At 60.1% G+C, this 16,334-nt stretch overlaps 1 protein-coding gene across 2 annotated transcripts; it reads left to right on the top strand.

Moving 5' to 3' along the window:
- The first annotated feature begins 960 nt into the window (after positions 1-960).
- DCAKD (dephospho-CoA kinase domain containing) lies at positions 961-10,162 on the top strand. Of its 2 annotated transcripts, XM_041461964.1 has the most exons (6): positions 1,368-1,467; positions 1,592-1,754; positions 4,473-4,590; positions 6,580-6,783; positions 8,581-8,668; positions 9,092-10,162. In XM_041461964.1, exons 2-6 carry the CDS (start codon positions 1,704-1,706, stop codon positions 9,375-9,377), a joined length of 747 nt encoding a protein of 248 aa, XP_041317898.1. In that variant the 5' UTR covers positions 1,368-1,467; positions 1,592-1,703; the 3' UTR covers positions 9,378-10,162. The 2 variants fall into 2 exon arrangements, with proteins under 2 accessions (XP_041317899.1, XP_041317898.1); XM_041461965.1 differs by lacking the exon at positions 1,592-1,754 and having other exon boundaries at positions 961-1,467.
- The last annotated feature ends 6,172 nt before the right edge of the window (positions 10,163-16,334 follow it).

A 16,334-nucleotide genomic window follows, 5' to 3' on the forward strand; every position in this document is an offset into this window, starting at 1 on the left:
CTGCTCTGCAGGGCTGGGGAAGCACCAGGAGAGCAGGAGGAGCCCAGGGAGGCTCAGGTGCAGGAAAAGCAAAGTGCAGAACTGCTGGAAAGCTCTGGAAAGCCACACGTTGATGCTGCCATTCCCAACAGGAACCAGGACAGAGCCTCTCCTTCAAATCCCAGGCATAGTGAGGCAGCTTTGCATCGTATTAATTAAGGCAGTGAGTAATGAGGGTGCTACGTTAAGCATTCCAGCTCTTCCCTACTGAGATAAGGACCTGCCTCGCTGCCTGTGCTCGCTCCCTGCCTTGTTGTTGTTGTTATTCCCCCATTCCATACCCCTGGAGGCTGCGCTCCTCCAACCACGAGACAATGTAGGCAGAGCTTTGCAAAACCCTGGGCTGTGTTTAGGATAACGACGGGATGAGTGTGCAGAAACCCGGGATTATTCCGGGGATGCCACATGCTCCGGAAAGCAGCGTCACGCGTGCCACCGTGCCACCACCCTGGGTGTCACCGCGGGGATGGAGCTGCCACGAGTGGGCTGAGGCTTCTGCGGGAGGGCAGAGGGAATGTGCGGAGACGCGCCCTAACGCACGGCCAGGAAGAGCTGCTAAATGGGCTCATTTCTGCCCGAAAAAGGCACTCGCGGCCCCAGCCGGCCGCCCCGCAGGCACCGCAGCCGTCACCCATCCACGCCGCGGCCGCGCCCGACCCTGCTGAGCTTCGGACACGCTCCCGCAGCGGGCGTGAATGGGCGCCAGCGGCACCGCCCCCCCGCCAGACTGACCGGCGCCACGACCAATGGCTGCCCGGAATGCTGCCCAGCGACCAATCAGCGCACCCAAGGGGCGGGGCGCCTCGCACTTCCCGGCCGTTCCTCGCCTCAATGGGCCCGGCCGCCGCCGTAGCACGCGGTCCCGGCCGCCGCTCACCCCCGGTTGGAGCCATGCTCCGCCTCGTTCTCGCAGTCGCTGCAATGCTCGTGGTCGTTCTCCTCCGCCGCCGGCCGCGAAGGCCTCGCCGGTGGCCGCCTCACTGCTGTCTCACTGTCGTCCGCCATCTTGAACGGGGCCTCCGCGCGTGCCGCACCCCCGCAACAAAGCGCGCCGCGATTGGCCGGCGGGCCGTGAGGCATGCCGGGAGTGGTAGTCTGCGTGGGCTTGAGGGGGCTGGGTTGCGCCGGGGCTGGAACTACAATTCCCGTCAGTCTCTGGGGGTGTTTAGGGGCGGGCCGCCGGTGGCGGGAGGCCTCCCTCACACCGGGCAGCCGCGTGGATGCCCCGGCGGACGGAGAGCCGCGGCCAGTCCCCTCGCTCGCCCGTTCCCCGCCGAGGCCGCGGTGCTCGCGTCTCCGCCCGCTTCCTGCTTGAGGGATGGGTCGAGTCTAATGAGGGTGCCGCCGATTGGCTGGGAGAGACGCCCCCTCTTCCCGACAGCCAATAGGCACGCGGGACACTGCGGCGCGTGTGAAGCCGGGCGGAGGGTGAGTGGTGAGGGCGGGGGCCATGGCGGCCCCGGCGCCCCGCGGGGTCGGTCAAGGTGTTTGCTGCGGCGGCTCTTTCCCCGCCAGTTAACCATGTGTTGGTGATTCTTCCCTTTGGCTGCAGCCTCCTCGAGCCAAACACCAGCTCTGTCAGCCCCAGCAGAGACGAGGAGGGCCGGGTGAGGATGGTGCTGGAGGACAGGTCCTGCTCCATCCCCACTCCCTGTGCTTGAAGGATGGATGGATTGAGGCTGGCAGCTTGTGCTGTGCTCAGAAACCCCCAGGAGGTGGGACACGGGAATTTTTGGGCACTTAATTCTTTGAAAAACATTTCCTCAGTGCTCTGGGTGCATCTCCCCATTCCTCAGTGCAGGAACAGCTCACCGTTTTCCAGCCTGATCAGCCTCTGTGGCTCGTGTTCTGGTTTTTCCCCATGTCTGGTTTAGTTGGAACTAAAACATCCCCCAAAAATGGTGTATTTGGGGGAAAGCTAGTTCTGGCTCCTGCCAGTAACATCTGCAGGAGCAAGCTGCCCTCTCCCCTCGTGTGCAGTTCAAACCAGAGCTTGTTAAATATTGATGCCTGAGATCTGTGCAGGCCCTTGGACAGCACAAGCGTTCAGATCCCTGGCTGGCCCTGCTTTCCAGGATAACCCTTCCAAGGGCTGCTTTCCCCTGCAGTAATTCCTGTGGAGGAGGGACAGAAATAGCAGGGTTTTGGGAGCAAGTCCCAGCTGAGGCTGGAGGGCAGAACGCTGGGCTTGCTGCAGTTAAAGCCCTGTTTACGAGGGCAGGAGAGTTTTCAGTGTATTTTTACAAAGTGCATTTATTTCAGTGCATTTTTACAAAGCAGGAGCCTCCACTGCTGTGATCCAGCTCCTCCTGGTGCAGTGTTGTCCCTCAGAGGCTGCAGCCTTGGGAGGATAAAGCAGGATTTTAACCTGCTGGGATCAATAACCAGCCCCTCTGTCCCTCCAAGCCCCCTGTAACACCAGAGAGGCTCCCCGTGGGGTCCAGGTCCTGCTTGGGGTGTACATCAGCCTCTCCATCACTGCTCTTTGCTATTCATATTTTGGCCCTCTCTGATTCCTGTTGGATTTCCCCTTGTTCCTGCTGGAGCTATCCCGTCTGTTGTCTGGAGAAGGGAAGGAGCTCGTGCTGCTGCTCCAGCTCTGCCCCTTCCCTCTGCCTCCAGCTGCCACAGGACCTGCCCACCCCCTCCTCCCCCCCAAACTGTGGGTTTGGGTCCTGTTTGCAGGACTGAATTGTGACTGAAGTGTCTTTTTTTGTTGTTTTCTAGCCAAAGGGTGGCAGTGCTGTGTTTGCAGCCCTCCTGCAGCCCCGTGTGCCCACCTGCTGTCCTGGGGTGCCACTCGTGGGGGGCACTGTGGGCAGCAGGGACCTGGTTCCTTTGTGGGCAGAGTTTTGGGGGGGCTGGTGATGTCTGGAGGGAGGGTGGAGATCAGAGGCAGGTTAGGCAGAGCGATGGTGACTGAAATTGCTGGGGTTGGGCTACCAGGAGGGAGCAGGATCGGGGCAAGGGGAAGCCAAAGGGTGGCTGCCAGCAGCCTGAGGCTCCTGCCAAAGGTGATGGAGCCAATTCCTCCTCAGCTGGAACAGGCTGGGCTGTGGCAGGTTCAGCCCCTCAGCCCTGCTGTCACCCTGGATGAGGTGACAGCAAAGTCACAGCTGCTGTCCCTGGGGTTTGCAGGACTCAGCTGCCTGGGCTGGGCTGCACAGGGACACTGGCTCTGTACCCTGCTGGGCTGCTGTGTTTCTGGGATGCAGATACTCACAGTCTCCTCAGCTCTCCAGAGCTGCCTCTGAGTGGCTGAATCTTTTGCTTTTGAGAGCACACAAGCAGCATCTAGAGGATTGCAGGGTCTGCATTGAGCAGGGGGGTGTCTGTGTGGGAGCAGTGTTACCAACCCCCTCCAGGGGGACCAAGGGCAGCACAGATCTGTGCTCAGGGCAGCTCACAGACACCAGTTTGCTGCTCAGAGCTGCGAGTTCCCTGTCCTTAGGGCTGCCAGTGGTGTGGGAATGGGATTCCCTGAGTGCCTTGTGGGCTCTGCTGGTGTCAGAGGTGGCTGAGCTCCAACACCTGGCTGCAGGGATTGAGCAGAGCTCTTCATCTCAGGCCTCGTGTGTCCCAGTCCTGGCTCAAATATTGTCTGAATTCTGCCCTTTTTCACTGCTCCTGGGTCACCCTCAACAAACCTGCCAGGAATTTCCTGATTTCTCTGAGCAGATCCAGAGGAGGTCATGGAGATACATGAAGGTCTGGAGCCCCCTGCTCTGGATCCAGGCTGAGAGAGCTGGGGGTGCTCACCTGGATCCAGGCAGAGCTCAGAGCCCCTGCCAGGGCTGAAGGGGCTCCAGGAGGGACTTTAGACAAGGGCCTGGAGTGACAGGACAAGGGGAAATGAATTCCCACTGCCAGATGGGATATTGGGAAGGAATTCCTCCCTGTGAGGGTGCAGAGGCCCTGGCACAGGGTGCCCAGAGCAGCTGGGGCTGCCCCAGGATCCCTGAAAGCATTCCAGGCCAGGTTGGACAGGGCTTGGAGCAGCCTGGGACAGCGGGAGGTGTCCCTGCCCATACCAGAAGGTGGAGTTGGATGGGCTTGAAGATCTCTTCCAATCCAACCCGTTCATGATTCCGTGGCTCAGGGTGCTGTACGTGGGGCTCTGGTTTGATGAGTGGAGACGCTAAAGGGGAATGAGCTGCAGATAAAGCAGCTGGAGGAACTTAGGGCTGGCTCAAGTGGCACATCCAGAGCTGGGGGGATCCAGAGAAGCACTGTTTAATCCAGCACTGTCCTCCAGCCTGTAAAACACAGCTCAGAGGGTGCCAAAATCCTGCTGATGTCTCCGTGACACCCTGAGAAAGTAGGAAAATGAGCTTTGAATGAAGTTGCCTGTTTGGGACTAAATATTTGATGTGCTCAGCATGAACAGAACGGCCTCTCCTGGCACGTTTTCCACTCTTCCCTTTCCCTCGCAGAGCACGATGTTCCTGGTGGGACTCTCGGGTGGCATCGCGTCGGGGAAGAGCACGGTGGTGGCGGTGCTGCGGGAGCTGGGCTGTGCCGTGATCGATGCCGATGTTCTCGCCAGGCAGGGTGAGTTTTCCAGAGCTGCTCCTGCTCCCCGAGGTTCCCCTGACAACCGGGATCGCTGACGGCAGAGGGTGCTCTGGGTACATCGCAGAAGGGTTTCGCTCCCGCTTCCCTGTCCCGGCTGCCCCGGGGGGGATTGGAACGGGGATATATTTTTAATAAAGAAAAAAAGAAGATCATGACCTAATAAACACCGTGGGGAAATTGTACTCTGAGTTTCCATCCCCTGGTGTGTGATGCTTCCCAGCTTTGAAAGCCAGCTCTGGGCGAAAAGAAATGTGGTTCCCTGTAAAATGGGATCCCTTGGCTAGTCCAACACGCCCCCTGAGCCCCAGGACACCCATCCTGTCACTCAGTTACGTTGGTGGCTGAAAAAGAATGTCCCTCTGTGCTGGATGTTGTTTTTCTGGTGATATGGAGAGATCAGACCACAAAATTAATGTGCTCAAAAAAAACACCCCAAAACAAAAACAAACCAAACAAACAAACAAAAAAAAAAAAAAAAAACCCCAAAAAAAACCAACCAAAAAAAAAAACCACAATCGAAAAACAACCAAAAAAACCACCAAAAACCAAAAGGCTTGTGCTGCTTGGGCTGGAGAAAAACCCCAAAATCCCAGATCTGTTGACTCAGTAGGACCAGAGCACACCTTGTTTTCCCTGATTACCTGTGAGATCTTAATCCCTTCACCCCACCAGGCTAATGCGGAGAGCACAGGGTGCCCAGAGCAGCTGTGGCTGCCCCTGGATCCCTGGCAGTGCCCAAGGTCAGGCTGGATGGGATTGGAGCAGCCTGGGACAGTGGAAGGTGTCCCTGCCCATGGCAGGGGTGGCACTGGGTGGGCTTTCCCCCCAAACCAGTCTGGGTTGCTGAGGGCTGTGGACCCTGCATGCAGCAGGTTTGGGGTCTGCTGCTGAACAATGGTGGCATTTGGAAGTGCCTGAGCTTTTCTGTTTGGTGAAGAACTTACTGTGTAGCCACTCAAAGCTGTGATGCTTTAACATTTTATTGCACTGTAATTCCCCTGGAGGTGCAGGAAATTTGCTGGAGGTGCTAAAAGCCCTCGGAGACGGTAGGAAAACACTACAGATACTCTGTGAAAGTTTTCTGCCAATCACTTTATTTTGCACCAATTCCTTTTTTATATGTGTTTGTTTACTATATGGATTTCACCCATCCTGAAACTGCCTCCATGTGATATTCCACAGGAGAAAAAAATTGGTCTTAAAGACTTTTATGAGGTTGGCCTGAGGTTACAACCTGTGGCAATGTTCCTGGATTTGGGAGAGATGATTATCTGCGGTCTGTCCTTCGCTGTGGTTACCCTCAGCTGGAGCTTAATTATGGTTTTATTGCTTCATCCCTTTTGCTGGGGATTTTTTTTTTTGGTGGCTTTAAAGTTATACACTCCTGTAACGTCAGAGCCCCTGCAAGGGCTGATTGGGGATTGAGCTTTTAGAAGGTTTTTCTGTTCATTTTCCTGAAGAATTTAGTGACTGATGTGAAAGACAATTAAAAAAACACCTCAGCAGCATCCAGAGCCAAGTTAACAGCAGTGAGTATCCACGCAGAGCTGAAGTTTTCAGCTGGTCCTGGTTCCTTTAGGATCTCCCTGCTCCATCCCTGGTGGGAATTGGCTCAGGCCAGCTGCTCCCCCAGCCTTGGCATGTGGCCATCACCGTGTCCTCCTGCCCGCCCTGCTGACTGCTCACCCTGAGCAGCAGCACGTGCCAGGAGGGTTGTGGTGCTGAATTAATGTCTGCAGGACTTCCATCTTCCAGGTGTCAGGCCTCAGAGGGACCTTGGGCTGGCAGGAGCTGCCGGGCTGTGCAGATGTGGTGCCAGGACAGATGTGCTGGAGGCAGATGTGCTGCCATGGCGAGCATCAGCTCTGTAGTGAATGAGCAAACCCCATCTGAGGGTGATTGCTGATGCAAACACCAACTGTGCTGTAAAACTGGCTCTCACCCCCAGCTGTTTGATGTTCTCAGTGGTGCAGCCCCACTCCAAGGCCCATCAGCAGATCCTGCAGCACTTTGGCACCGAGATCCTCCTGGAGAACGGCGAGATAAATCGTGAGGCTCTCGGAAGCATCATCTTCTCCCAGCCAGAGAAACGGCGGCTGCTGAACTCCATCACCCACCCTGAGATTCTGAAGGAGATGCTGAAGCAGATCCTGAAGTATTTTGTATGTGGTAAGAGGCCATGTCCAGCCTACCAGGACTCCTGCTTGAGCAGGAGCCATCCCTGCTCCCTCTGCCTTTGGTTTGAATGTGGGGAGAAGGACAGGGATGACAGAGGAAGGGAAGGGATGTTGAGTGACAGCCTTTGTGCTCTGCCTGCGGTGGCCTTTGGTGTCAGTGTTTGGAGGATTCATTCCTGATTCACTCCTGCCTTTCAGTGCTGCCCTTCACCGCTTTCCTCTGCGGTTTCAAGTGTATCTGTAGGGCCTGGGAGCAGCTTTGCTGAGATTACCTGCCGGATAATGCCACACTCCAGAAATGGCCACGCATCCCTCCCTGCCCCCAGCCTGCTCCAGCTTCACTGCAAGCTGTGGAGCCCTTTGAGCGTCGATAAGGTGAGGGATGGGCTGACAGCTGTGGCTTCCAAAGTCCCACATTCCCCCTGATAAATGGAACAAATGCAGCTGTCAGGCTGGGCTGGGGAAATGCCAGATAAGATCACCAGCTGTTCCGGAGGTCTCCATACGGATGCCTTAATAGAGTCAGTCTGGAGTCGTGGTGCTTATCAGAGCTGAGCCCTGGGAGAGCTGAACAGGCTGGGGCACCACGGGGCCAAGCTCTGCTGCGGGGTGAGGAGGAGGAGGAAGCACAAAGGAAGCAACAGGCAGGAATGCCAGGAGCCAGAGATGGAGTCTTGAACTCGGGGCTGTGGGCTGAGGAGGCGGATGCTGTCCTGGCCCTCGGCGAGAGTGCTGTGTGGCTTCAGTAGGCTGCTTTGTCCTCATTAGTCAGGATTTAATGATTTGGGATAGCTGGATGTTGTCTCTGAGGATCTCTGTGTAAGGAAAGCTCTGATCGATCAAATCAGAGGGCAGCACAAGCCTCTCAGGGTGGAGGTGCTGGTGGAATGGTGGCTCCTTGGATGATGATGTCTTTGTCAAGACTTGACTTGCTGTGGGCAGCTCGGTTTTAGGGGGATTATAAAGAGGGGACACCAGCCTGAGATGTCCCCATGACTGGGGGACACACAGGGGAGTGAAATCTTGACTTAGAGCTTTTCCCTCTGCTCACTGTCTCCCCCAGACTCAGCAGGGTATCTCCCATCTCCCCAAACACTGGCCAAGAGCAGAGGCATGGAGAGAACCAGGGGGACAGTGACTGACTGTAACAAGCTCTGCTTCCTGTGATGTCAGAGGTTTTAAACCAAACAGCCAGTTTTGGTGAGAGTTCAGCCCTTGGGCTGTGCCTGGAGGCTTCCCCTGCATTTCAGTGTCACAGCTGCAGGAGGTCTGCAGGGATTTCCTTGCTCCCCTTGGAAAAATGGAGCTATTTAGCCAAAGCTTTTCATAAAGGGAGGAAAGCTGAGCTGGGAAATGTTGGCTCAGATGGCTGCAGCCTGGTGAAGTCTTGGACAAGAGAAGGAGTGGAGAGCAGATCCTGCTGTGGGCACTGCTTCCCAGGAGAGGCCAGCACAGCACACAGCTGCTGCTCCTGCCAGCCAGGCACTGCTGCTCTCATTTCAGCTCCTCGTTTCAGCTCCTCATTATATTTCTGCAGTTTCACCTTTGGTCTGGAGCAGCCAGGTTAGGGTTGTTTTTTTTTTTTTACCTCTGGAAACTTGGAATGAAACCATTTCCTCCCTAAGAGAGGGAGGAGGGCCAGCAGGCTCTGCTCTGCTTGGCTGTAATCATGGAGCTGTAGAACTCCTGCTTGCTTTGCTTTTCCTGGCCATGGTGTGTGCAGCATGAGGGATTTGGGAATGGGGGTTAGCTCTGTTCCATTTTTTGGGAAATGTTGCCATTTCCACAGGCTACCGCTATGTGATCCTCGACATCCCTCTGCTCTTCGAGACCCGTGGATTGACCAGGTTTATGAAATACACAGTGCTGGTTTACTGGTAAGTGCTCTGGGAACCACGAGGACAGGGACAAAGCCACCTCTCTCAGATGGGACCATCATGTGCCTCCACTCTGGTTAAAGTTCAGCCTTAGCCCTGGTGCAAAGCCTGTTGAGAGAAGCAATACCTCCCTTTATAGTGCATGAGGGCCTTTCTGAGCTTTCCCTGGAACCATCATAGAGGGGATTTCACTGCCTTTGTGCCTTCCACAGCCCGTGCTCTATCAGGGCAGGATTTGGGGCGCTGTTACAGGCTGTGTGAATGCTGAGAACGGCCCGGGCAGCAGTGGCTGACTGTGTCAGAAATGCCAAGGGGGCACCTCTCTCGTTCCCACTTTATCCCAGTGATTCCCCCTGGTGCCCGAGGAAGGCAGATCCCCCGTTCCCTCCCACCCCCAGCTCAGCCCCGTGCTCCGCCCGGCAGTGACCCCCAGACTCAGCTGGCGCGGCTGATGAAGAGGAGCGGGCTGGGCGTGGCCGAGGCCGAAGCTCGGATCAGCTCCCAGCTGCCCCTGGAGGAGAAGCGCAGGTGGGCGACCCACGTCATCGACAACTCCGGGGACTGGGAGAGCACACGCCGGCAGGTCCTGCAGCTGCACACCCGCCTCGAGGATTCCCTGGATTTCCTCTGGGCACGGCTGGCGGTGGGCACGGCTGTTGTCGGGCTCGGCGGGCTGGTGTTCCTTCTCATACGGCATTTCATCTCTTAATTCACCTTTTCTCTTAGGCAGGGAAGGGGCCTGAATTTCCCCGTTTGAAAAGGGCAGTGAAAGGCCACCTCTGTTAATGAGCTTTGCCAGCTGAATGCAGACAGTGGCGTCTCCTTGCAAACTTCCCAAGGTGAACACAGCCAGAGGTTTTTTCAGGCACATTCTCCCTGCTCAGGTTCTCACCCACCAGCTGTGCCTGTGGGATGACGCCCTTGTCCCCTTGTGGGTCTCTGTTGTGGGACTTCAGTGAGCTGAGGCACTTTAATCTGGGACAATCTCACTTTAATTTGGGACAATCTCACTTTAATCAGGTACAATCTCACTTTAATGTCTTCCGGAACAATCTTCTCCCTAGGTCTGGGTGAATTCTCAGGCCCTGTTATTGCCTGCAGTGTCCCCTGGGGTGATTCCCCATTGCTCAGTCCTCCTCATCCACATTTAGACTTGGGATTTTCCCTCTTTCATGTTGATTTAATGGAAACTTGTTAAATCAGCGAGGGGGAGGACAGCACCTCATTCATATGGATCAGGTGTTCAGCTGGCTGCTCCTCCTCCCTGCCCTCTGCCTCTGTGGCCATCACTCGTGGGTCACCCTTGGTTTGGATCCAAGGCTCTGATCCACCCTGGAGCAGGCTGAGACCTGGGCTCTGCCTCATTCCAACTCATTTCCTGCTGTTTGAGCTTCCTTCGGCGGCAGTTTCCCGGTGGGAGAGCCAAGCCTGGGCGAGGCGGGTGCTGGGCCTTCACTTTTGTTTTAATAAAACACTGAAAGCAGCTGCTCCACATCCCGTGGCTCTTCCCAGGCTGTTCCTATGCTGGGGCACGGCTGTGCTCTGTAAAGTTCAGCACACGCAGGAAGAGCTCCTGCTTTTCCCAGTAAACATCCCTGAGCTGCTCCAGAAGCTGCTCGGAGCATCAGCCCTGCCATGCCTTCCTTGGGGGGGCTGTGGATCAGTGTTGGCTCTGGGCACCCCACGGATTGGGTCTGACTTGCCAGGATGTGATCCTGGACCTGCTGTGGCTCTCTGTGACCAGCATGTTCCCTCTGGGGTACCCCTGTCCCCAGTGCCACTGCTTGTCCTCACACTCTGAGAAAGGTGGGTGCTGCCAGCCCCTGGAACCTCCCTGCACATGGTGATCTCTGGGATCCTCCAGGGTGTTCCCACCCTCCTGCCTGGCCTTGGGCCTGTGAGGCAGTGTTCTGCCTGTCCCCTGTGCCATCCTTTAGGCAGGGGGAAGGATGGAGCCAGGGTCTCCCCAGCCAGCACATGCCCCTTTTTTGGGCCAGGCACTCTTCTACCTCTGTCCTCCCCTGATCCCCAGTGTGCACCCGCAGATCCCATGTCTCACCCACCTGGAGAGACATGGTGGTCCCTGTGCGGCCCCAGGGAGCCTCCCTGAGCTGGAGCGCCCACCTGGCTACCCCGACTCTTCCAGCCGTAGCCGAGCACTGACCCCTCCGTGCTCTAAACGCTCCGTAATTGTGCAGTGCCGCTGGAGTCCCTCGCAGCCAGCCATAAATTAGGGCCGGAGCGGGATTTCTCGGCCGAGATAAGAGCCAGTTCCGCCTCCCTCCCTCCCGCCCGCCTCCGCGATAAATGGGGCCCGGGGTGGAAGGATGGAGAGCGAGACGGGGCATAATCGCATTTGGCGCTTCGCTCCCGCCCGGCTGACGTTCACCCGCCGCTAACGAGTTTAGCAGGGCCGGGAAAGCGAGCGGATCCAGGGGCATGGTGAGGCACAGGGCTGCCCACGGCCGCGAGAGCCTGCTGTGGGAGCCCTGGGCTGAGCTGGGGGCTGAGACCCCTGCGTGGGCTGCACCCGCGGGGGAAGAGCTCTGGAGCTTGGCTATGGAGCTGTGTCCACGGGAGCTGTGTGGTGCCCATCCGTGGGAGCGGCCCCAGGATTGCCTCAGCACCACCAGTCCCACTGCTGCCCATCCCACGCCCCAGACAAACCCCCTGGGGGACAAGCCCATGGCCACCTGTGGCCGTGGCAGTGGCCGTGTGGCCAAGCCTCAGCCATCCCCTGCCGGTGACAGACGGCTCCGCTCCCCGGACCGGGCGGTGTCGGCGATCAGTGGCCATGGAGGGGGCTCGGGGGACAGCCTGGCTGAGCCGCTGCGCTCCTGGCACAGGTTCTGCTCCCTGAGCGGGCTCCACGTGGGCTCCCGAGGTCCGTGGGTGCTGATGGAGGATGGCGGGTGCTGCACCACGGCCCCAGCCCGGGCACAGCCCCGGCCCCGCGCCTTGCGGCCGCCCCAGCTCGCCGCACGTCCCGCCATCGATCGCGGAGCAGCCGCCACCGTCACCGCGGGCCCGCGCCCACCGGGGCGGCTCGAGCAGAGCCGGCCCCGCGCCGCGAAGCCAAATATTTGACTGTGCAAATTGGATCGATTGTGCTGCGGCTGGCGGGGGCTCGTGACAGACGGACCCTCCTCCTGCCTCACCCCTGCTCCTGCACCCCCTTCCGAGCCGGAGCAGCCCCACCTGGAGCACGTCCTTCCCCAGTGACCCCCCTTCCTGGGGCACCCCCTCTCCTCTGCACCCCTTCCTCAGAGCATCCCTTCCCCAGGGCACCTCATTCCTGAAACCGCCCTTTCTTGGAGCTCCATCGCTGGAGCACCCCCTTCACAGAGCACCCCCTCCCTGGGGTAACCCCTTCCTGGTGCCCCCCTTCCTTGGGACACCTACCATGGGATCCCCGCTGAGGCGGGGCGGGGGGGGGGGTCAGGTGTCCCCCCACGAAGCTGCAGGTGCAGGGTGATGTCCCCCTTGGGGCATGTCCCCAGGTGAACTGGGTGGGTGCCTCAATACCCACAAGGGGAACAAGCCGGGCTGGGGTGAGTGTGGTGTCACTGCATGGCACTGGTGTCACTGTCACTGCACGGCCCCCGGGGTGTGGCACAGTGTCAGTGTCACTGCACACCTCCCTGGGGTGGCACGTAGTGTCACCATGGCTGCACAGCCCCACTCGTGTCACACGGAGCTGCTGCACAGCCCTGCGGTGTTGCACAGCTTCACTGTTGCTCCCTGGAGTGTCACATGGTGTCACTGTCACCGCGCAGTGCACAGGGTGTCACTGTCACTGTGGGGCCGCCGGGTGCCACGCAGTGTCACTGCAGCTCCCGTGGATTGTCACACAGAGTCACCGTCAGTGCCTGGTGCTGGGGCTGTCACACAATGCTATGTCACTGCGTGGCCCACGGGGTGTCACCCACTGTCACCGTCACTGCCGGCCCACAGTGTATCACCCAGTGTCACTGTCACTGCATGGGCCACGGGGTGTCACCCACTGTCACTGTCACTGCACAGCCTGGGGTGCCACATACCTTCACCGTGCAGGACACTCCCCGGTGCCACCCCTGCACACCCCATCGCTGGCACCCACTTGTCACTGCCCCCCACGTCCGTGTCACACCCCGCCCCCAGTGGCCGTGGGGCACCCCCGCGACAGCACAGCTGGTCCCAGCCCAAATCCCGGCTGCTCCCACCCCATGTCCCCCTGGGGGACACGTCCCCGAGCCCGTCCCCTCCGCCAGCCATGCGGCCGTCGCCTCCCAGCACTCACCGCCGGCGCTAATTAACTGCCGGTGTTGGCAGCCCTTAATTGCCGCGCGGTGGGAGGGTGACGGGCCCCGCCGTGTCCGTAATGAGAGGCAGCGTGACAGGGACAGGGACGGGGAATGTGCCACCCACACCTTGCCCTCCCCCTGCCGGGCAAGGGACAGTGCCTGGTGTTGGGCTGGACGTGCTAGGATGGTGCTGGCCCCGGGGCCAGGGCTGACCTGGCCAGCTAGCCAGCCCCTGGGTCTGCTGGCTGGCCACCAGCCAACTGCTCAGCCAGCCAGACAAGCAGACAGGCAGCTGGACAGACAACCTGACTGGTGGTCTACTGGCCAACCAGCCATCTAGCCAACTGGCCAGCCAGCCCACCCCCCAGCCATCTACCCATCCATGCAGCCAGCCAGCCGGCTGGGTGTCCCACGAGCCCAGTAAGCCAGCTGGCCACCAAGCACCAGCTCACCAACCAGCCGTCCACTTGTCCTTCAAGGCCAGCAGGCAGCTGGCCCTCCCTGCCCACAGCTGAACGTCCCCCTCCCATGGCCCTTCCAGAGCCCATCCTGAGGACACAGCTGGAATTTGGGGGACAGCATCCAAACTCATCGGGGCCTGCAAACGGCCGCTCCCTCCCCAGGCTCGTCACCATGGGCCGACATTGGGCTCGTTGGTTGTGTCCAGCTCTGTCTTAATTCCAGCTGAGCCACGCCTGGGCTGAGCCACAGCGGTAGGGCCAGGTGGCAGGTGTGGGGGCACAATGTTCCTGTCCCCCTGGCCAAGCATGGTCTAAGGGCAGTGTCTGCCACAATGCCAGGAGGGGAAACTGAGGCACGGCACAGTGCCGGCTCCACGAGCCCCCTGCCCTGGCCTGGCCACCCTTGCCCTTCCCCAAATCCTCCTCCAGGAGTTCCACAGCAAGCGGGAGGTGGTGGGCACAGCCACCCCCGGCCAAAGCTGCACCCCTGGAGCATCAATTGTCCCCGTCCCCGCTGCCGCGTCCCCAGCATGGCCCACCCGCCCCCGCGCCGCGTTGCCAAAGCAAACAGCCGAGGGCTCGGCCGGCATCGATTCTGCGGGAGCTGCTGTTTGCTTAACCTTTGCAGAGGAGCGGCGGGCGTCGAGTGGAGCTGCAGCCACCGCCACCGCCGCAGCCACCACCGCAACAGCTGCAGCCACCGCTGCTGTCACCACCGCCACTGCAGCCACCACTGCAATAGCCATAACCGCTGCTGCCACCACTGCCACCACAGCCACTGTGGCCACCAGAACTACCACTGGAGTCACTGCTGTCACTGCAACCACTGCTGCCATCGCTGCTGTCACAACCACGGCAGCCACTGCTGCTGCCACCTCCCACCTCTGTCCCTTTCCCACCTCCTGCACTCCCAAATGTGGCCATTTGGACCTTTGCCGATCCCTTCCCTGTGCCCAGGTGGATGGAGCTGGTTTGAGGGGCTGCACTGCACCCCCTTCCCATGCAGGGCTTGGGGACAGGGAGCACCTCAGGGGTTCCAGCCAGTGTCACCTGGGGTGTTGTATCCCCCATACAGTGCTGCTGTCCCACAGGCTGTCCTGGCTCTACACCTGGCTGTAGGGACACAGCTTGGGGACATGGTGGCCGAGGGTGGTGGCCTTGCCATAGGGACAGGGTGGCTCAGAGCAATGCAGTGGCCTGGGGTGGTGGCTATGCCAAGGGGACACAATGTCCTGTGGCAACAAGGTGACCTGGGGCTGTGTCCCCACCACGAGGATGCAGTACCCAGGACCAGGGATGTCCCCTGACCCTCCAGATGAGACGAATGCCCTGACGCATCCAGTGTGGGCCTGTCCTCCCTCTGTGTCCCAACCACGGCCACCCTGTCCCCACACAGAGCCCCCTGCCCACCCGGGCCACCCCGTCCCTGTGCTGATGGTGACTCACGCAGCCCGTGACCTCGCAAGGCGTATTTTTAGGCGCTTGTTAAAACGGAAAGATAACGAGGAATAGGGGGGTGTGAAGGGGGGGGCGACAAAAATGATGGAGAAAAGAAGCAGGGAAACAGCTGGTGACATAATCGTAACAAACTCTGAGGGGGGGATAAGGTGCTGGCAGCACCCCCCCCAAAATACTCTCCCCCTCCCCAGCCTTGTAAAGACCCCAGGAATAATTGCCTGCTTAAAGGTAGCTAATTGATTTCTGCTCGCTGATTAAAGCCTCTGCAGGAGCCGGGGGACATGCGGGGGCGATCGATGGCTGTCAAAAGTCCCCTTGGTTCCCCTTCTTTTGGGGCGGGGCTGGGGCTTGTCCCCCGTGTGTCCCTTGGGGTTTGAGGCCATTGCACAGGCGTGAGGGGGATGAGGGGATGCACCCCCAGGGTCTTTTTTGGGGGCAGGAGGGATGATGACCCTATGGACTCACAGGTGCCACTGAGGCTGATGCCACCTCGGTGTTGTCACCGCACCGCTGTGGCGGATGGCACTGGGAGCGGCCCCGGGCCGCTCTCTGCCTGTGTGTCCGTGCCGCCCTCCCCCATCCCCGCGTCCTTCTCTCACCCCCGGCGCTGGCGGCGCCTGTCACTTGCCATCGCGTCCCGCTGTCCCCGCCGAGGCTGATGGAGATGGCAGGCGACGGAGCGGGCGCAGCCGCGTGTCCCCATGCCATGAGCCCGCCGGTGCTCGGCCCCGGGCACGGCTCTTTCGCGCAGCCCGGCCACGCCGGCGGTGGCACCTGCGGGTGCCCCGTTGTCACTGTGGCCTTTGCCACCAGCGCTGACATCGCATCTCACGGACCCTCGGCTGACCGCGATGGATGCTTGGCCACGTGGGTGTCACTGGGCTGTCCCAAAGTGTGGGCCCTCGTGGGAGGAGAAACTGAGGCAGGGAGTAGGGGCGAGCCCTGGGGACCATCCCCCGTGGGTGTTCTTCTGTGGGGACACAGGTGACGGCTTCCAGGGGTGTCCCCAGCTCCACGGGGGCGCTCGCAGTGCTCGGGGTCTGGCGTGGGGACAGGGCGTGGCTCGGGGCCGGGGTCACCGAGAGATCCCGCGCGCTTGGAGGAGGGGGTCAGTGGGGCAGCCGGTTCCACCTCCCTGCCTCAGTTTCCCTCCCTCGGAGAGGGGCATCGCGTGTGGGCGGGGCGGGAGCGTTCTCGTGGGCGTGGTTAACACCACGGAGGCGTGTCCGGGATGGATGGGCGGGATCGAGGGGCGTGTCCGGCTGCGAGATGGGCGTGTCCCGGCGGGGTGGGCGTGGCCCGTGCGGCGCGGGGCGCACCGGAGCCAGCGGAGCGCAGCGGAGCCGCCGCCGCCGCCGCCAGCCCGAGCCCCCCCGCCGCCGCCGCCCTGCTCCCCCCCGCCGGCACCATTCCCTCCCCCGGGCGCCAGCGCGCCCCGGCCGGGCGGCGGCTCAGCCTGGGCCG

Source organism: Pyrgilauda ruficollis, unplaced genomic scaffold (genome assembly GCF_017590135.1).
Source record: "Pyrgilauda ruficollis isolate IOZ18807 unplaced genomic scaffold, ASM1759013v1 scaffold159, whole genome shotgun sequence".
Classification (NCBI taxonomy): Eukaryota; Metazoa; Chordata; class Aves; order Passeriformes; family Passeridae; genus Pyrgilauda; species Pyrgilauda ruficollis.

Bases quoted from the DNA above. Each gene is read 5' to 3' on its own strand.
- DCAKD (XM_041461965.1), top strand. From the start codon at position 961: ATGCTCGTGGTCGTTCTCCTCCGCCGCCGGCCGCGAAGGCCTCGCCGG. The intron at 1,468-4,472 runs GTGAGTGGTGAG...TTTCCCTCGCAG, and splicing joins CGTGTGAAGCCGGGCGGAGG to AGCACGATGTTCCTGGTGGG. The intron at 6,784-8,580 runs GTAAGAGGCCAT...CCATTTCCACAG, and splicing joins CCTGAAGTATTTTGTATGTG to GCTACCGCTATGTGATCCTC.